General features: G+C 44.3%; 1 protein-coding gene across 2 annotated transcripts in view; it reads right to left on the bottom strand.

The window, feature by feature from the left end:
- The window catches only part of LOC147092825 (nuclear RNA export factor 1-like), an 85,465-nt gene that overhangs the window by 52,193 nt on the left and 12,006 nt on the right, over positions 1 to 21,266 (bottom strand). The window contains exons 2-3 of one of the 2 annotated variants that reach the window (XM_085976076.1): positions 19,653 to 19,751; positions 12,966 to 13,161 (exon numbers count right to left, since the gene is read on the bottom strand). In XM_085976076.1, the coding sequence (XP_085832202.1) occupies positions 12,966 to 13,161; positions 19,653 to 19,751 (295 nt within the window). The remainder of the gene's footprint in view (positions 1 to 12,965; positions 13,162 to 19,652; positions 19,752 to 21,266) is intronic. The other variant, XM_085976077.1, reaches the window with a different exon arrangement.

The following is a 21,266-nucleotide window of genomic DNA, read 5'->3' as shown; positions in this document are numbered from 1 at the left end:
TGTAAAAGACTGCCGAGAGGTCAAGAATAAAGTGCGATTGTGTAGAAAAGCAGCCAGGGCTTAACTTTACTTTCCAGGACGATCCTGGAGTAGTGAACGGGTTTGGGAGTGGAGAGAGAGCAGCCCAATTGCTTGATGTGGACCAGCCAGATCTGGCGATGGATGGCTAAACCAGTTAGATGGGCTGAACGGCCTCCCTCATCTGTGCTCCTGTCAAACATTTCGCCATCAACACTTACGAAAAAAGTTAGATTAGTTATTCATTCCTTTCATTGCGGTTTGTGCGATCTTGCAGCATGCAAATTTGCTTCCGCATTTGCATTCATAACAAGTCACTGCACTTCACAGTAATTCAACGTATACAAAATGCTTTTCAAAATCTCAAACATAACAAGGTGCTGTATAAATGCAAGTCTTTTTGAAGCCCAATTCTAAATGTTTGAAGCATATTGCTCTCTCTGAATGACTTTGGCTCCCATTACTGGTGTAACTGTCATTTTTCTTTGTAATCTGCTTTATGCAAACACAGGGCAAAACAATCGGGAAACAGGGGCGATCCGACGATGAAGTTCAATCAATGTGTACATTGGGATTTTTAATCAAGCCGACTGCTTATGCAGAAAGTAAATCCAAATGCTAAAACGAATCACTGATACTGTAAAGCCTTGCTAGAACCATAGAATATTAATCAGACATAGGCCATTCAGCCCATCAATCGCACTGTTTTCTTCATGAGCCATCTAGTCTAAGCCCACACAGCTACTCCCTCCCATAGCCGTCGAGTGCTTCATTTCCTTAAAAGATTTGGAACCCTGCTTCACCAATGATTTGCAGCAGAGAATTCCACATTATAATCAGTCTGGTGTGACAATTTCTTTTCTACATTCGCTTTCAATTCTTTTTGCGATTCCGTAAATTTGTGCTCTCTTGTCATCTCACCAAGCAGTGGAAATAATTCTATTATTTACCCTGTAAGTCTTCATGATCTTTAAGATCTCCAGCAATCAGGTCCCACCCGCCTTATCCTTTGCAGTGCCAGTGAACAAAGCCCTAACTTCTCAAAGTCGCTCTTCATATCCAAGTTGCTCATCGCTGGTAATACTTTAGCGAATATACTCTGCACTTTTGCCATTTATTACTGCATATTTTAAGAATACCTGGTTTCAGCACACCCAATATTCACCCCCCAAAATTTATCCTTGCTAATACACTTATCTGTATTACGCTCTCAAATTTAAATTATAAAAAGACTTGCATTTACAGTAAACTCTTGTTTAAACAGCACTTCATCATCCGGAATTCTTTAACACCCGACAAAATAGATAACTGGTAATCTTGCCGAATCCTTCCATTTTTCGTTTTTCAGAATCCGAGTTTCCTGCGGTGGCCGAGTTAGTCAGTGGTTTTTATTTTTTGTGTTAAAAATTGCCTACCTCTCCGTTATCTGGCATTTTCCATAAACCGGCACCATCCTGGTCCCGTAGGTGCCGGATACGAAAGAGCTTACTGTATATAGCGCCTTTCACATCCTCGGGACGTCCCAAAGCGCTTTACAGCCAATGAGGTACTTTGTGAAGTGTGGTCACTGTTGTAATGTGGGAAACGCGGCAGCCAATTTGCGCACAGCAAGCTCCCACAAACAGCAATGTGATAATGACCAGATCATCTGTTTTAGTGATGTTGATTGAGAGATAAATATTGGCCCAGGACACCAGGGAGGACTCCCCCTGCTCCTCTTCCAATAGTGCCATGGGATCCTTTACATCCACCTGAGAGGGCAGGTGGGGCCTCGGTTTAACATCTCATCCGAAAGACGAAATAAGAAATGATGTTAAAAGGCACCTGCCGCACAGCAGACAAAAACTTCTGATTTTTTTTTTATACAAGGCTGGGCCTGTACATCTTACACAAACTCAAAAACTCAACATTTCATTTTAAAAGGGAGCTGCAGAGTGCCAATGATGAGGGATAACCAACTAGGTCAGGGTGGTGAAGAGGAATCAGCATGCAAACACCAACCAGGTCTTGCTGTTCAAAAATATCCTTTCCTAATGAATGCATGGTACCGCGGAATTCAGGAATCCACCACGTGATAAACCACCAGCAGCAGCCTCCATCCTACCACGCCACTGGGCACTGAGCCCCAGGTCACTGACTTTCAGGTTGTTACTTTACCTGTTATGCTACACAAACAAAGGCAGGTTGAGTTTTGATAAACTACCCCAACCAGCCCAGTATAAATTAATGGGGGCCGTACTTCTGGAAACACCTGGGCAAGCTGGTGAAAAATGGCTGATTTTACTGTTGCAGCTGTGGGAAAAAAAAACTCACATGGCCCTACTCACACCCATTCCAGCACACATCTCCACCAGCAGACACACAGAATGATGCCGTACCCAGGGTAGAATCGTGGCTGCAACAACCAAGTCACTCGGAAAACAATCCCACCAAGGGCTCGCTCACTCAAAAGCACACGCCACACTTCAATGTGTATTCAAAACTGTAATATTGTTTGTGCGTAATAGGGTTGCAAAGGGGTGGAAAGTTTCCGGTAAATTTCCGGAAATTTTAGCTTGGGAATTTTGCCCAAAAAAGGACATGCTAGCATAATAGTTTTTTTTGTATTTCTTTCTTTTTTTTCCCCCCACAGGTCCTCTCTTAAAATTACTAACAGAGATGGAATCTTAATTATTAAGGAATTTCTTAATCAATATGTGTTTATCTTCTTACTTGGCTTGTTTTAATAATTACAAGTTTTGTGTGTGACTGTGAACAAATGTGTCCTGATTGGTTGGATGAGCGATTAGCTCCCTCTATTTGTAATATTTGCATATCGAATTGTGATTGGCCTGCAGGCATCTGTAAGACTGCTATAGTTTTTTTAAGATCCAGGTTAGGGGTCCTGAGGGAAGTCATTTTGTTTTCTGCTGATGTTGTGATGATGCAGTAAGTAAATCAGACTTTATACCAAATAAACCAGTTACTTGTTGAACTCTGTTGTCCTTCAATTTAAAATATACAAAATAATACACTATTGGTGATGTAGCGTCGTGTGTGTACAGGTCATGCTTCCATCACATGGAGCATCAGCAAAAATGCACTCACCCTGTTGCAATCGTGCTGATCGACCGCAGTTCGACAGAGATGAATGCCCTTTATTTCTCTGCATAGAACAATGCCACGTTTACCGTCGGATGTGTGGAAGCATTTTACCCCAGGCATTAAAGATGGAAAGACTGTGTACATGTGCAAACACTGCAGAAAGCCATATATAAAGAATGCCACAAAGATGCAGCAGCATTTATCCAAATGCAACAACTTCACTCAAAGCTCACAGCAGTCAGCCCAGAGTTCCTCTGCTTCCATTCAAGAAGATGATGGTTCTCATTCAGCATCAGGCTCCTTATCATCAGCAACTCCTGGCCCACTTGGAAGGTTCTTTGATACAATGGATAACCATAGCCAGAAGAATGCAGATGAGTGCCTTGCTCGAGCTGTATATGCAACAGGCTCACCCCTCATGCTCACAGCCAATGTGTACTGGAAGAGATTTTTCAATGTTATTCGCCCTGCATACTGTCCTCCCACCAGACATGCTTTGTCTACTTATTTGCTGGAGGCTGAGTATAACAGAGTCCAAGGAAAGCTCAAAGAAACGATAGCGATGGCAGACTGTGTTGCAGTTATCTCAGATGGGTGGTCAAATGTACGAGGGGAGGGCATCATAAACTGCATCGTCTCCACTCCTCTCCCAGTGTTCTTCAGGAGCACAGACACGAAGGACAACAGGCACACAGGCACATACATTGCTGATGAGCTGAAAGCGGTCATCAACGATCTTGGATCACAAAAGGTTTTTGCAGTAGTTACTGACAATGCTGCGAATATGAAGGCTGCTTGGGCTCAAGTGGAGGAGGCCTACCCTCATATTACGTCTATTGGGTGCGCAGCTCATGGGCTTAACCTGCTCCTCAAGGACATCATGGGTTTGAGAACCATGGAAGCACTGTACAAGAGAGCCAAGCAAGTTGTTAAGTATGTCAGGGGAAAACAGGTAGTTGCAGCAACCTACAACTCCAAGCAAATGACAAAGAACAAGAACACCACACTGAAGCTGCCCAACAACACTAGATGGGGTGGTGTTGTCATAATGTACAACAGCCTTCTGGAGGGTAAGGAGTCGCTGCAAGAAATGGCAATATCCCAGTCTGGGGATATGGAAACCACCATCAAGAAAATACTGCTGGATGATGTGTTTTGGGAGAGAGTGGTTAGCAGCCTTAAACTACTCTCACCAGTAGCATCTGCAATTGCTCAGATTGAAGGAGATGACGCTGTCTTGTCAGATGTTCTCAGGCTTTTTACTGATTTAAAAGAACAAATCAGCATTGCCCTACCCACATCCCTGCTGCTCAAAGCAGAGGAGAAGGCAATTGTTCAATTCATACAGACGCGTCAAGAATTTTGTGTCAAGCCGATTCATGCTGCAGCATACATGCTGGACCCAAAGCATGTTGGGAGACCAATACTTTCTGGAGAACAGATCAACAGCGCTTACAGTGTGATTTCTACCCTCTCACACCATCTCAATCTGGATGTGGGCAAAAGTTCTGGGAAGTCTGGCAAAGTTCTCTACCAAGCAAGGTCTTTGGAATGGGGATGGGATATGGGAATCATGCAAGCATATCAGTGCACATACCTGGTGGAAGGGACTTTGTGCATCTGAGGCCCTGTCACCTATTGCATCGGTGATACTCCAAATCCCACCTTCATCAGCGGCCACTGAACGAAACTGGTCACTTTTTGGGAATACGCATACAAAGGTGCGCAACAGGCTGACTAACAAGAGAGTGGAGAAACTGGTGGCTATCCGGGCGAACCTACAACTTATTGAGCCAGATACAGAAGTGTCCACCACACAGCTAGACACTGACACAGAGGAGGAAATGGACACATCAGAGCCAGAGTCAGAGAATCAGGAGGAGCAATGAGGAGTAGAAGACTCATGAGTAGAAGACACAAAGGGACAAAATAAGGACAAATTACAGGCTAAATAAGCTGACGCTCTTTTTATTTTATTTTAGATGGGTCTTTTTTGTGGGGGTTCAATAAAGTTCAAAATTATAACCTAAATAAAGTTTTGAAAGCCTGTTTTTATTTGTATGGAACAGTGTCTATTTTGACGACAAAGATAATATAAGGGTCAGAGACAAAAACCATCAGTGTGCAAAAACACTCAAAATTCCCATAAATTCCCATGGAAAGTTTCCTCTTTTAAAAATTCCCAGAATTTTGCAACCCTAGTGTGTAATAATGCAAACTAATCTTTTGAGATTTTGTGTGTTAACCGTGGATCATGTGATTGATTAGGCAATCCAATGCTATATCCCAACATTACTGGCATTGAATCCATTAATACATAGTTTCATGCTCTGTTCTGGCGCCGTTCAGCATCATGTTGGAACAGAGGGGAACAGTGTGCAGGACATCGCTGGAATTCCACAATGAAATGCTAACTCATGACCTTCTGAGTCACGTTGTCAAGTGAAGTGCAGACCTGTACAGCACTGAACAGAATTCCACTCAGGTGGCAGAAGAGCTGGGTTTATGCAGCACCTTGGAAACCCATTAAAACACTTCACACAATCAATCAACTACTTTTGAAGTGCAGTTAGTTACTTTTAATGCCAGAAAACATTGCATCCACCCTACACAGAAAGATCCCATAAACAGTAGAGGAGATGAATGACCAGTTAATCAATCTTTCGGTGGCATTGGTTGAGTAAGGAACATTGGCCAAGACACCTGGAGAACTCACTGATCATCTTCGAATAGTGGCATGGGATCGTACAGAAGAGGTTTTCTTTCCAGAGAACACGATCCAGTGATAGATCACCCCAGTGGTGTGTGAACCATGAAATATGAATTGCTTTTACACTTTAACACTGATCGGAGACGATTTGGGAGCTATGTTCAATCATGTGACAATATCGGACAGTATACTGTGCTACTATTTGTGTAGGAAATTAAAGGCCTTTTAATGGAGTTTCTCATTACCTGTAAATGTTAAAAGTGAAAGGGCAGAAAAACGACCAAATAACTTGATATTCGGCTGGCACAAAGGGTTAAGCACCCTGCAGTAATCCAAGGTCACCATGCACTCTTTTGTTGTACGTCTGTGATTCTAATCAGTACGGAATGACCCACACTTACTTAACAAATGCTTCAGTGTCTTAGTAGCCCATTCACAGGAGTGATAATAAGCTGATGGATGAAGTTACTGCACAAGCACATATGGGTAGTTATCAGATATCCCAGCTCCCCTGGTGGCTCATTGAGTTTATCCAGCAAGTAGCTGACACCCAGATAAGAAAGGTCCCACCTTCAATCCATTTTGTGCTAAAAATAGGCCAATGGTCAGTCAGCTGGGCTAATGGTAGGACCTCCACCTCGGAGGTCTAGACCCAATGTTAATCTGTCTTCTCTTTTTTCCAGGTGTTGATTGACCAGTTGTGTATTCCAGCATTTTCTGCTCTTATTTTAGAACACCCAGGGCCTAACCTCAAAAATATCTTACAAATGGCTTGGCTTGTTGCTGAATGGAACAGTAGCAAAAGGGTTCGAGTGTCACGGCGAATACTGCCACGGCATTCAAAACATTTTAACAGGACAGGAATGTGGGACTCGCTGCCACAGGGAGTGGTTGAGGCGAATAGCGTAGATGCATTTAAGGGGAAGCTGGATAAACACATGAGGGAGAAAGGAAGAGAGATTATGCCGATAGGGTTGGATGAAGAGTGGTGGGAGGAGGCTCGGGTGGTGCATGAACCTGTTGGGACAAATGGCCTGTTTCTGTGCTGTACATTCTATATAATTCTACACAAGGACAGGGGCTCCTCTCGGCAGATAAATGCACTTTTGGTGGGATGCCGAATCGGACAGATCCAGATTTCTGCTCTGTACTGAACTGGGACACGAGCAGGGGACTACAGTTTGGAGTCTAGAAGCAAGAAACAAAATGTTATTGTAGTCTAGCAAAAAGGCTACAGTAACCTGTCCCTGGCAGATTCTAGCCTTTGCAGAACACAGGTGTCACCGATTGTGACAAGCAGAGCAAAGGTTTCTTCAGCACCAACACAAAAGCAAAATACTGCGGGTGCTGGAAATCTGAAATAAAAGCAGAAAATGCTGGAAATACTCAGCAGGCCAGGCAGCATCTGTGGAGAGAGAAAGAGAGAGTTAACGTTTCAGGTTGATGACCTTTCATCGTTGACCTGAAACGTTAACCCGGTTTCTCTCGCCACGGATGCTGCCCGACCTGCTGAGTATTTCCAGCATTTTCTGTTTTTATTAAAAGGTTTCTTGAGTACGTTTTACTGCGTGAATGCCGTTATATAAATACAAGTTGTTGTTGAGTACTCCGATTCCTGTCAACTTATCCAGGCGTCTGCACCACATGCTTACTCCTACTTGACCTAGATAATATGACCAAACTGAAGAGCTGCGTGTTTGTAACCAAGGAGATCTCAGGACATTTATAGATGAAAGGTTTGTGGTAAACGCTACAGTCCAGCTTCCTGGACAGTTAATTCTTGAAGCTAAAAGGTAACAATTCTCATTAGCCATCTGTGTCTGCCTAGAGTGGTTTGGTAGCTCTGGACAAGATCATTTGTAAAAAGAATGGTTCCAGCTTACAAACAGCAAGAGGATGACATGGAGACTGGACACTGGCATGAGCCTAATTTAATTCAACAGATGTTCCACAAGGTCAGGATCCCAAACATCACTGATAACACAGAAGCACAGCTCTGACCATGCTAGATGTAAGAACTGCAACGTATAAAAGTGCCTTTAACGTAAGAAGCACAAAGCACTTATCCGAGACGAAAGTAACAATACCATTAGACAAGTTGTCGCAAGTTAACAAATTTGGTGTGAAGTAAAATTGGCTACTCGATTGTTACAATAAAGGTGACAAAACAGCTTCTCATTCAGTACAGTTTCCACAAGCTCCTTAAACAATGGGCAGGAGGGACAGTGGGAGGTAATCCCCATGGTCCAAATTCCATCATCTTTCTGTGGATAGGCACAATGTTAGCTCACTTCCACTCAAATTATTCAAAATGACAGGTGATTACAAGCAGGAAGTATCTGGTCATTATGCTCCGGCCATCATGAGTGTGGGGCAGGCTTGATGGACCAGCTGCTCGTCATGTTTGTATAAGGGGACCAATTCCTTAGAATTGACTTTGACAATCCAAACTGGTGTGGGATTTGGGCCAACAGCATTTTCTGGATCATGCTTCTGAATTTTTCAAGTTTGCTTCTTCCTGATAGTCCACTCTCATCCATGAGACTGCGGTATCAATTTCACCTGCCATGGTTTAAACATTTTCACCGTATCTAGGTTTTCAGGCGAGATAGAGCAGTTAGGTCTGACGCTGAGCACTGATTTGGCAATCTTCCCACAATCCTTGAAGTCGGTCAGAGAATCCATACAATTTAGAATTGACTTCTGACGTTCACCTCTGGCAAGCCGATGACAATACAGGAAACTCTTTGGTATCCGGCACCGACGGGACAGGGATGGTGCCGGTTGATTAAAAATTCCGGATGACGGAGAGGGTTATCTACCGAGGCTATTTTTAACAAACAAATTTTTTTTTTAAATCACGAAATGTGCAGTATAATTGGGTACTCACCTACAGAATGTTGTGTTAAAGAGACTACCGGCAGCACGGGAGAGTCAGACTCCTGTTATTGAGGTGTTCGGACTTCCGACAGCGCCAAGAAGCCGAGTACTGGCAGTTTGGAGAACTACCGCAACTGACTAACTCAGCCACCGCGGGAGACTCGGACACATTTCCGGTTATTGCCAAGGGCAACGATAACCCAATCTACTCATTGGAGTTCAGAAGAATGAGGGGCGATCTTATTGAAACATATAAGATTGTGAGGGGGGCTTGATTGGGTGGATGCGGTGAGGATGTTTCCACTGATGGGTGAGACTAGAACTAGGGGACATAGTCTAAGAATAAGGGGCTGCCCTTTCAAAACTGAGATGAGGAGAAACTTCTTCACTCAGAGGGTAGTAAATCTATGGAATTTGCTACCCCAGAGAGCTGTGGAAGCTGCAACATTAAATAAATTTAAAACGGAGATAGACAGTTTCCTAGCAGATAAGGGAATTAGGGGTTACGGGGAGCGGGCAGGGAAGTGGACGCGAGTCTAGATTCGGATCAGCCATGATCCTATTGAATGGCGGAGCAGGCCCGAGGGGTTGTATGGCCTACTCCTGCTCCTACTTCTTATGTTCTTATTGAGGTGTTGTTTTCGGAGTATCAATTTTGCCGGTTAATAGAGAATTCCGGATAATTTAGGTGCCGTTTAAACGAGAGTTTCCTGCATTTTCACATTGGGACGCGACCTGGTGCTAGGAGTACTCTTGGTCTGGATCTGGTTAAGACTGGATGGAGGAAGCTTCTCAGCTACTTTTCTATTAGCGAATCTAACAAGATTACTATTGGGGTTGGTGCTGCCAGCACTGACCACCTATGTAAATATTATAACTGTAATAAATTGGGTGAAAAGGACAGACGAGGCCAAGGGCAACGATAACCCAGTCAGCAAGAACAGAGAAACAGGGGAACTGGCAAAGGACAAAGCAAAACCACAGAAAACAAGAGATGCAGATAGAAAGTGAGACAAATACAGCAACTTGTACAGGAAACTTTCTGGTATCCAGCACGGACGGGACCGACGTGGTGCTGGTTCATCAACAATTCCGGATAACCGAACGCTATAGTAAAAGATACGGAGCTCAGAGCTCCGTCTAAAGCAACAAACCCTGCAGCTTCAGAACAATGGGCACAAGTTGCAAGCGTCTCTGTAGCTTAGCAACAGCTTCAGCTACACCCTTGCATGGCAACAAATCAATTAAAAAAAGTAACTAAAAGTAAAAAAAAGTTACCTGAACCGACTCCTGAATTTTGCCGGTGGATAGAGCGTTCCGGTTATTTAGGGGCCGGTTAATCGAAAGTTTCTTGTATTTATATAGCGCCTTTAACGTAGTAAAATGTCCCAAGGCGCTTCACAGGGGTAGAAGATGAAAAAATTTGACATATGGAACAGCCAGTAGCCAAGTTTCTTTGATGTTGCCTGACCTGCTGAGTTTTTCCAGCATTTTCTGTTGTTATTTAGCCAAGTTTCTTTGGTGGATTGGGAAGTGAGGGGAGAGAGTCACTCGTCTGGCTTTGAGTGAGGCAGTCTGAGTCGGGCCTGGTTTCCTAGTAATTTTAATAATTGAAAACCAGACAGCGAAAGTTGTTTTTCAATTGCTGCATTGAAAAAATGCGCTGCCAAGCTGGTCCACCAAATACATACAGACTGGAAATATTTAAATTTGGCAGGGAGTCAGACTGTGTATTCCAGCACTCAAGATCAGCTGCTTCTGATAGCAACTCACATGTACCCGTGCAACGTTTTTGCAAAAAGACACTGTGCCATCTGACACCCAAAAGCCTAAAGGTTAAGATTTTTTTTTATAAATCAGGACAGTTTCTGTCTAATAGTAAATCAATGTGGCATGGAGATCAATCCTTCCTGCTCATTTCCCCGTCCAGTTTCGGCAACAGAGAGATTGAGTGAAGTTGTACATTTGCATACAATTTCTTCACCACCTTTCCCCTACAAATCGGAAACAGTGAATTTTCTTGTGACCAGCTTGTTGCAAGAAAGAAAAATAAACTTGGATTTATACAGCACCTCACGCCATCCCAATGCATTATATCTGAAATGCAGTCACTGATGTGGCAAAAGCAGCGGCGTAGCAAAGTGTATCCCTTAAGTTCTAGCTGCTGTTAAATTGTTCATTTTTCTGCCAAATCAGCAATCGCCAAGGGTTGTGATGCACTGACGAGTCACTCGTGCAGATCAGAGCCTCTATATACTTACTCACCAAATCTTCCATTGTTCTCTTTAAAATCGGCCCATTCAAAATGCTATCTGTTCACATTAACACCTCCTTACCGACAATCTCATGCTATTAAAATCAGCCATTGTTTACAATTATTACTATTAACACAACAGTCTGGCAGTCAGAAAGATCTCTAAATCGTGTTGCCTTTACATGCCAGAGTACATTTCTGTTATACACGTAACTTGGCTCAAAACTATCAAGGTCAGTGAATATATGAGCAGTTGCCATTTAGAGGGACAATCTTCAAGGAAACAAAGTGGAGACAACGATGCTACATTTCCTTTCCTGCAGTGGCATCAACAGCAGCCCGAGTCTGGTGGCAGGAAGGTAAACCAAGCAACCCTGCCTAATAACAACAGAAAACGCTGGAAAAACTCAGCAGGCCAGGGCAGCATCCGTGGAGAGAGAAACAGTTAACAGGGCACATCCTGTCTCTCTCTCCACGGATGCTGCCCTGGCCTGCTGAGTTTTCCCAGCGTTTTCTGTTGTTATTTCGGATTTCCAGCATCCGCAGTATTTTGCTGAAGCAACCCTGCCGTCTGTTTAGAGATCCACCAGAATAAGTGGTTTCTGCAGGCACTACCTTTACAGCACTGTTTGAACTGAAGCATACAGATCAGGAATATAGGAACTGAAGTAGGCCATTCAGCCCCTCGAGCATGTTGTCCCATTCAATCGGCTGACTGATCTGTACCTCAACTCCATTTACCCACCTTTGCTCCATATGCCTCGAGACCCTTAACCAACAAAAATTCATTGATCTCAGTCTTGAAAATTTCAATTGCCCCAGCATCCACAGCCTTTTGGGGAGAGTTTCAGATTTCCACTACCCTTTGTGTGAAGAAGTGCTTCCTGTTTTCACTTGGCCTTGTGCTAATTTTAAGATTAGGGATGGTCCCAAGCAAAGTTCCCTTTAATTTTCTTTTGAGTGTGCGGCCCCTTTAAAGGGGCTGCATTCAAAATACTGCGCATGCGCGGTTTTTCCCCGTTGAAAAGTTGGTGAGCCGGCTGCACGGGAGGTCGAGCGCTGTGCAGCTTAAAAGGGACACTGGTGCAAAGTTCAATCCCCAGACCTTGCCGAGGTGTCAAGAGCAGTGTATTAACTGGCCTCCCCCACACGAGGAACAAATTCAGTCTGGATGTCCTCAGTGCGTTTTCTGAAAAGGAGGCACATGTGGACGAGGGCGGGGTTGGGTTTGCTTTGAGGCCGCCACCCCCAACCTATCAAATAGCCCAGCTAGGCTCCACACGAAGACTGGCTCAGCAGGTGAGATATGGGAGAACTGCCAGGACTTGTGGAACCATATGCTAGCAAGAGTGAGCACCTGCAGGGGAGACGAGACGGGAAGAAAATTGGGATTAAAAAAACCAGAAGTGTGCTACATGTGCACAGATTGATGTACGACAGGAGAGCAAGAGACAGAGAATGAAACACAGAGGGATGTGAAAGGAAGGAATGGAACAGAAGTGCATCATTAATTTATAGGAAACAGGTTTTGGCAAGATTGGAATTTTAGCTCGGATTTCATTTCATTGTGGTACCAGAAATTGTGAGGAATGTCTGCTCATAACGACACATGCACCTCAAAGCAATCCTAGTACAAAGATAAATCACCACAGATAAACCACAGCTTCTTAGACCTCACGTGGGCAAAAACCGAGCCTCGTGAAATTCCGCAGAATGAAACGTTTACCCGGTGTCATAAATCGCAACTTCTACAAGGAAGTACTACTGAACGGCCAGCTGAGGGCGCTGCCCGAGGAGTATAAATACTAGGGCGTGGGCCCAGCTTGGCCAGAGATAGTCTGGAAACAGGAAGCTAGTGACTACTAACTAGACCTCCATGTTTTGTTACAAGTCGATTAAAGCCTTGCTTTATGTACAACCAAGTGCGCAGTGAGTCTTCATTACGTCACCCGTGTTAATACGAAGCTGAAGACAATTCTTTTTACCCCACTGCCTAACATTCTGCAGGTTGCTACTTACAATCGTGGTCTCGGCGACTCATGATCATTCATAGCCACGTCGCCATCATCATCCTCGAACCGCAAGCGTGGATTGGGCCCTCCAGCGCCTCGATTCCTCGACTTGTGATTTCCCTCGCTGTACATCTTCCCCCGGAATGGGCCACGCCCTTTCTTTTTTCGAACGGGAAAACCACCCCCAACCCGGTCATCGTGTTCTGAAAAAAACATTCACCAGTTAAAACATTTAAGCAATAATCAGACTAGAGGACCATGAAAAATTATTAGCCACAGCAAGTTTAGGTTGTACTGACTAGGAAGAAATACCTCTAGTTAAGCCACTTTAGGAGCAACCATTTTTGTTTAATAGAGTTTCTCCTAAAATGCTAGAAAAGGAAAAGTCAGCACTTCCAACACCCTCAAATATAACTGATTAAAAAAAAGTTAGTTGCAGCTCCCCTGATGGCCCACTGAGTAAAGGCCATACAGTCATAGGTTTGGTTCCTAATCCATACTGAATAGCTGATCGCGGCTGGGGTAGTGTACCAGATTCTACAACTGGCATCTGTCTCTCTCGCTCTAGGTTAAGGTTCCAGCTCATGCATTTTGTGCCGACATTCGGGGAGGACAGGAACGAGCTTGGCTGTGATTACCTCGACATCAAACAGCCTGTCTCTGGGTTTACATCTATTAGTTTAACAGGTCAGTGACAGCAGTGAAGTATAATTGCCAAGTGTTGATGGAACGCATAAGAACTCCTGGGAGTGACTGACCTCTGCTGGGCACTAAAGCAGCACAAGGACTCCATGTAATGTTGCACCAGGGGATGGGAGACCTGGTTTTGCGCACAGCCAGTTTTGTGATTCTAGTGCTGCTTCAGTGCCCAGCAGAGGCCAGTCACTCCCAGCAGTTCTTATGCATTCCATCAGCTAGTCATAAACTGTTTTTAAATTGTGCTAAGACACACGCTAGTGCCAGCAACATTAACACCTGAATCTGGCGCAGCAGGCTGCAACCCAAAAATAAGCCTCTTGGGATTTAAGACTCGTGGCTGGAAAGACCTGGAAAAAAAAACTAGCATGGGTCTCAGCACAATATAAAACCAGCTGCACGGGAAGTGCTCCAGATCATTCTTTCAGTCAAATAAAGATTTTGTGTCGGGAAATTTCAAGAGAAAAATTTAGGGCCAATATTTTACATTTAGGGGGACTACCAATTCAGACAAAAAATCTGCAAACCAGTCACAGTAAAGACAATTAAACAGGGTAAAAAATTATTTGCTTGAACAATTATGGAGCGGACTGAAGTGAACAGATGGCTTTGAAAGGTTTGCAACATTTTTCAGTTGCTGTAAATCTTAGGATTTCAGATTAACACCAGTTGATCATCTCTATATACATTCCTCAAAATTAACACCAAGAAAAAAAAAGACAGGCTCGCATTTCTCCAGCGTCTTTCACGACTTCAGGACGTCCCAGAACGCTTTACAGCCAATGAAGTACTTTTGAAGTGTGGTCACTGTTGTAATGTAGGAAACGCGGCAGCCAATTTGTGCACAGCAAGCTCCCACAAATGTGATAATGACCAGATCATCTGCTTTTGAGTGATGTTGATTGAAGGATAAATATTGGCCAGGACACCGAGGGCTGCTCCCTTGCTCTTCTTCGAAATAGTGCCATGGGATCTTTTACATCCACCGGAGAGCAGACAGGACCTCGGCTCAACGTCGCAGCCGAAAGACGGCACCTCCGACAGTGCCGCGCTCCCTCAGCACTGCACTGGAGTGTCAGCCTAGATTTTTGTGCTCAAGTCTCTGGAGTGGGACTTGAACCTTCTGACTCCAGGCGAGGGTGCTGCCCACTGAACCACGGCTGACACTTTCACCATACATCTTCATACTTTGCACATGTGCACCAGCAAAATTAAATTTATTCAGAGGACTGCATTTTTGTAAGTTTTTAAGATGGGAACACGCGTCAGCCATGGCTCAGTCGTAGCACTCTACCCTCTGAGCCACAAGGTTGTGGGTTCAGGACCCACTCCAGAGATCACAACACATAACCTGGGCTGTCACTCTGATGCAGTACTGAGGGAGTGCTGCCCTGTTGGGCGTGCCGTGTTTCGGGGGAAGACGTTAAACCAAGGCCCTGTCCACCTTCATCAGGTAGACATAAAAGATCCGATAATAGTATACGAAGAGAAGCAGGAGTTCTCCCGGTGTTCTGGCCAGTATTTATCCCTTAACCAACATCACCAACAGATTATCTACTCATTTAACTCACTGTTTGTGTGCAAATTGGCTGTTGCATTTCCCTACATTGCAACAGTGACGACACTTCCCAAAGCACTTCACAGCTAGTAAAGTGCTTTGGGAAGTCCGGAGGACGTGAAAGGAGCTATACAAATGTAAGTTTGTCTTTTTTCTTCAATTAAAGATTTTAGGTGCATTGGTTCCTCCAATCTGGTGCTTTGAAACAGCTAACATTACCAACTGCAATTTACAGGATGGTGGCAGTGAATGAAGGGGAAGAAAGAGAGAAATGTACCGGGACAGAGACAGAACTGGACCATGCAGGAAGGCATTGCAGTCTGGTTAAACTATATGAAAAAGTTCCACCAGCTTCAATGCCATACTTACTAATTAACCATCTACTTCATGGAGAAAAAGAGAGAACAGAGCAGTAAGGGATTCTTATTACTAGCCAATAGACCATGTTGGGAGGATATGTTTGTGGGCACTAGGCAAGGAGGTTGAGTATCTTTGCGTGATGTCCCCCGTCAACACTCACTGCCTAGACTCAGGAAGAATGGCTTGTCAAAGGTTTGCCAGTGCTGAAGGAACAGCACTCCAGCATGTCTTACCACCTCCGAGAGAGGGGGAGGAAGGGACAAAACTGGAGCAAAAAACTCTGGCTTCTCATAATAGGGACTAGATGTTGTAGAATTAGAATTTGCTCTATTATAACACACATCCAGGTATTTCAAGTGGTAGCTACAACAATTTTATTCCTTGAAGCTGGAGAAGGTCCAGCAAGTAGAAAACGGAATTACTGGTCTATATGGAAAAGGTAAGCTCATCAGTTTGAAGGGAGCCGCATTTTACCTCGCCTACTCAGTGTTCTGTTTAAAACCCAGCTGGCAAAATATATACAAGTGTGAATTTGAGCTTTAAGCTTTTTTTAAATTCTTGCCAATTTTCTCTGCCTTGCTAGGGTACTGTTCGTTCCCCAACTGGCCATTCTTCATCACCCCTCCCTCTCTCTGTAACCTCCTCCAGCCCTACAACCCTCCGAGATCTCCGCGCTCCTCCACTTCTGGCCTCGAGCATCCCCAATTTTCATGGCTCCACCATTGGCGGCCGTGCCTTCAGCTGCCTGGGCCCCTAAGCTCTGGAATTCCCTCCCTAAACCTCTCCGCCTCTCTCGCCTTTAAACACTCCTTAAATCCTACCCCCTTGACCAAGCTTTTGGTCACCTGTCCCAATATCTCATGGGGCTCGGTGTCAAGTTTTGTTTGATAACACTCCTGTGAAGTGCCTTGGGACGTTTTACTACATTAATTAAAGGCGCTATATAAATCCAAATGATTGCCCAGTCCTGATCTCATCCGACAACCACAAATGTGGCTTTCCCCCAGCAGTGCTGTTTTTCCTCACCGACTGCAGTGGTTCTACTGCTACTTTGGCTCAGATAAGCAGAGGTAATTCAAACAGGGAACTTTTGCTGTGTATGGCCTAGCTACATGTTGCCTGCATCAACTGAGCCACTGGGGGAGCCCGGAATCCTGTTTGTTGCCAATGGTAACAAAAGTGCGTTTAACTCTCTGCTACGATAGATCAGCAACTTGTTGAATCGCAGCTCCCAGAATTTTCATTATTGAGGTTAACCATCGATGTTTACAGCACAGCAGGCCATTCAGCCCATTGTGTCTGTGCCAGCTCGTTGCTGGAACAATCAAGCTGTATCTTCAAATGTGTATGTCATGGCCCAATCAGAGGGTGCTGAATCTTTGGAATTCTCCAGCCCAGAGGGCCGTGGAGGCTCAGTCGTTGAGTCTATTCATAGATCGATAGATTTCTGGACTCTAGGGGAATCAAGGGATATGGGGATAGTGTGGGAAAGTGGAGTTGAGGTCGAAGATCAGCCGTGATTTTACTGAATTGTTGAGCAGGCTCTCTTTTTTTAATTAATTCACAGGATGTGGGCGTCACTGGCAAGGCCGGCATTTACTGCCCAACCCTAGTTACGAGTCAACCACATTGCTGTGGGTCTGCAGTCACATATAGGCCAGACTGGGTAAGGACGGCAGATTTCCTTCCCTAAAGGACATTAGTGAACCAGATGGGTTTTTACGACAATTCGATAGTTTCAGGGTCACCATTACTGACACTAGCTTTTTATTCCAGATTTATTTGATTAACTGAATTTAAATTCCCCAGCTGCCGTGGTGGGATTTGAACTCACGTCTCTGGATTATTAGTCCAGTAACGTTACTACAGTGCTACCGTTCCCTCGAGGGGCCATTTGGCCTACTCCTGCTCCTATTTCTTACGTTCTTACCACCAGGTTGAAAAGAGCAGCAGTGCCAAACTTGGGTTTTTAAAGTCATTAAAAAGACGGCGGAGCATTGAGATTTAAATGCTGGAAAAGGAGTTGGGAAACAGTGCAATGAGACTTAATGCAAGTATTTAGAAAGGATGGTAGTGTATGATGGTGCTTTGTAGCTTGAGAGCAACAAAAGATGAGTCAGCAGGAACATACATAGAATAGATATAAAAAAAAGTAGCAAGAGTAAGGGAGAATAGAGGCTAGAAGTGGGAGAGAGAGACCATAAGATGGTTACGTTTAGAAAGAATAGTGTCAGATCACATCAAAGATTTGAGAGGTTCGCGCCAATGACAAGTGGGCAAAGTACCAGAGGTGCATAACTAGCAGACAAGACGACTGCCAGTGGAATGGGCATACTCGCGATCATGGATTAGGCTACAACTTTCAAGGTGATGGATGATGCGAGAGTTGACAGAAGCTTCCACAACTTGAGAAAATACAGATCTAAAGACAAGGGCTGAGAGGGCGAGAGGGACTGCACTTCTTGGGGAAGGATGAACATGAGCTAATATCCAAGAAGGAAAGGTGGGCTGGGTGTAAGAGATACAGGGAACAAGTTCAGAGGCGCATACCTAAAGTAGGAGGAGGGATATCTTTAGGACCAGAGATTTTATTGCAGCCCAGGATCCAACAGACTTGGCAGGAATTTTTTTTTAAATGACCTTGGTCATAATGGTAGAATAGAACTGAGCAACAAATGAAAGTTCATCGTCAAGATCAGAAGATAAGCTCAGAGGAAGGCTCTTCAGGCAGTGGAATCTCATCCTTTCAGATCAAGATCAAGAGTTTAGAGAAAAGTTAGCCAGAAAGGTCTTTTCTTTTTACGTGAGCTAGCAAATGTACCATTGGACTGAAGAAAGCTGGAAAGGAGAATTCACAAAGTTGAGACATGAGTTGGAGGAGGTACCCGATGCGGTTGCTGGAGGGGCAGGAAGAAAGCCAACAACACTGTTCGTCAATAAAGCTGCATTGGGCAGCTCCAGCCTGAGGAGTGATGAGCAAGATGGAGGACAGATCCCGACCGAGTTTAAAAATGCTTTAGACTGAATTAGACAATATGTAATATGCGATAATTGAAGGTTAACACATTGGAATACCAAACTGTGTCACAACAATGTAAAGGTTACATAAGAAATAGGAGCAGGAGCCGGCCACTCGAGCCTGCTCCGCCATTCAATAAGATCATGGCTGATCATCTACCTCAACTCCACTTTCCCGCCCGATCCCCATGTCCCTCGATTCCCTTAGTATCCAAAAATCTATCGATCTCAGCCTTGAATATACTCAACGACTGAGCCTCCACAGCCCTCTGGGGTAGAGAATTCCAAAGATTCACCACCCTCCGAGTGAAGAAATTCCTCCTCCTCACAGTCTTAAATGGCCGACCCCTTATTCTGAGACTGTGACCCCTGGTTCTAGACTCTCCAGCCAGGGGGAAACATCCTCCCTGCATCGACCCTGTCAAGCCCTGTAAGAATTTTGTATGTTTCAATGAGATCACCTCTCATTTTTCTAAACTCTAGAGAATATAGGCCTAGTCTACTCAATCTCTCCTCATAGGACAATCCCCCCCATCCCAGGGACCAGTCTGGTGAACCTTCGTTGCACTCCCTCAATGGCAAGTATATCCTTCCTTAGGTAAGAAGACCCCTTGCCGAGTAGCAACTAAAAAAAAAATCAATCAAGTTTTCTTGATCAGAAAAAGTGACTCGAGGAAATTTGTGAACAAAATAAAATACACTTTTTAGTTTACACAAAAAGTGAGTTAGTTTGGTGGATAGAGTTCTAACAGACTTCAAAGTAGAAGACAACAAAATAGCAGAGTTAAGGTACGGTGAAGTTTGGAGTTAGAGGAAGAAATGCAAGCGGTTTTGTATTTCAGCTCTCAAAAAGTGGACACACCACTCATTCGAACCAGTGAGTGAATTGTTTCAGCCATAGTTCAAGCCTCAAGGGAAGAAAACAAAACGAGTCCATTAGAGGACGAGTGTGGACTGGTGGGGGGTGGCAAGCTATGTAAATCAACAGGGTTTACAATCCCTCCTAACCTCTTTTTCACGTGATTTTCTGCCTTTCCCCATCTAATTTTCTCTCCCTCTTACCTCTACATCTGTCTCTTTTTTTCTGTCTCCAATTCCATCTTGCTTGCTTTCTTCCTTCCCCCCGGAATCCATTATGCACGATCCCTGATCTCTGGGGGGCTGAACAGAGTCAGGGAAGCAATTTAGTGTCAAATAGTTCAGGTTCAGTTCAGGCTTGAATGGGGCCTACCTACTATAAAAGGAAGGCTTTAATGCAGTCCTCCTGCATATGAGTTTATTTTAAAACATGCAATCTGATTCAGAGTTGAGCTACGTGTATAGAAATAACCACCTTTGACTTTGCAGTGCACCGTGTTAATAGACCATGTTGCAGTGGCTACATTCCTCCTTTTGGTGGCATTGCCGTGGATGCACATTACCGTGAAACCCACTTAAGATCAACTCTGACAAGACAGGATCCAACTTAGAAGATGCAACGATTTCAATATATATATATCACAATATATATCAATGATCTGGACGAGGGGACTAGATGTAATATCTCCAAGTTTGCAGACAACACAAAGCTGGGTGGGCGTGCGTGCTGTGAGGAGGATACAGAGAAACTCCAGTACGATTTGGACAGGTTGGGTGATTGGGCAGATGCAGTATAATGTGGATAAATGCGAGGTTATCCACTTTGGTGGCAAAAACACGAAGCCAGATTATTATCTGAACGGCAGTAGATTGGGAGAAGGGGAAGTGCAACGAGACCTGGGTGTCCTTGTGCACCAGTCGCTGAAGGTAAGCATGCAGGTGCAGCAGGCGGTTAAGAAGGCAAATGGTATGTTGGCCTTCATAGCGAGAGGGTTCGAGCACAGGAACAAGGATGTCTTGCAGTTGTACAGGGCCTTGGTGAGACCACATCTTGAGTATTGTGTGCAGTTTTGGTCACCTTATCTGAGGAAGGATGTTCTTGCCATGGAAGGAGTGCAGCGAAGATTCACCGGGCTGATACCTGGGACGGCAGGAATGACGTATGACGAGAGATTGGGTTGATTAGGATTATATTCGCTAGAGTTTAGAAGAATGAGAGGAGATCTCATTGAAACTTATAAAATTCTAACACGACTAGACAGACTAGATGCAGGAAGGATGTTCCCGATGGCGGGGGAGTCCAGAACCAGGGGTCACAGTCTAAGGATAAGGGGTAAGCCATTTTGGACTGAGATGAGGAGGAATTTCTTCACCCAGAGAGTGGTGAACCTGTGGAATTCTCTACCACAGAAGGCAGTTGAGGCCAACTTATTAAATATATTCAAGAAGGAGTTACATATATTTCTTAAGGCTAAAGGGATCAAGGGACTTGGGGAGAAAGCAGGGACAGGGTACTGAATTTGGATGATCAGCCATGATCTCATTGAATGGCGGAGCAGGCTCGAGGGGCCGAATGGCCTCCTCCTACGTGCAGAAACATAAGGTTTTTAAAAAAAAATTGGGGCAAGAAAAAAACTTTTAAATCAATTTAAAAATAAAAAAGGTACTGATAAGACTCACTCTGTATGGCCACCAACACTCGATCAAAATTGAAATCTACCCCATTTACTAAGTGGCCATTATTGGCAATAAAATCCAATTTGTTAATTACAAATCAATTCTGATTTTGCAAACTGAAGGGAATTCGGTATTCCTTCA

The sequence above is a fragment of the Somniosus microcephalus genome, unplaced genomic scaffold, assembly GCF_052327205.1.
Source record: "Somniosus microcephalus isolate GS21.2 unplaced genomic scaffold, FLI_Smic_1.0 unresolved_chr2, whole genome shotgun sequence".
In the NCBI taxonomy this organism is placed as follows: domain Eukaryota; kingdom Metazoa; phylum Chordata; class Chondrichthyes; order Squaliformes; family Somniosidae; genus Somniosus; species Somniosus microcephalus.
This window is presented reverse-complemented; position numbering and strand designations above follow the sequence as displayed.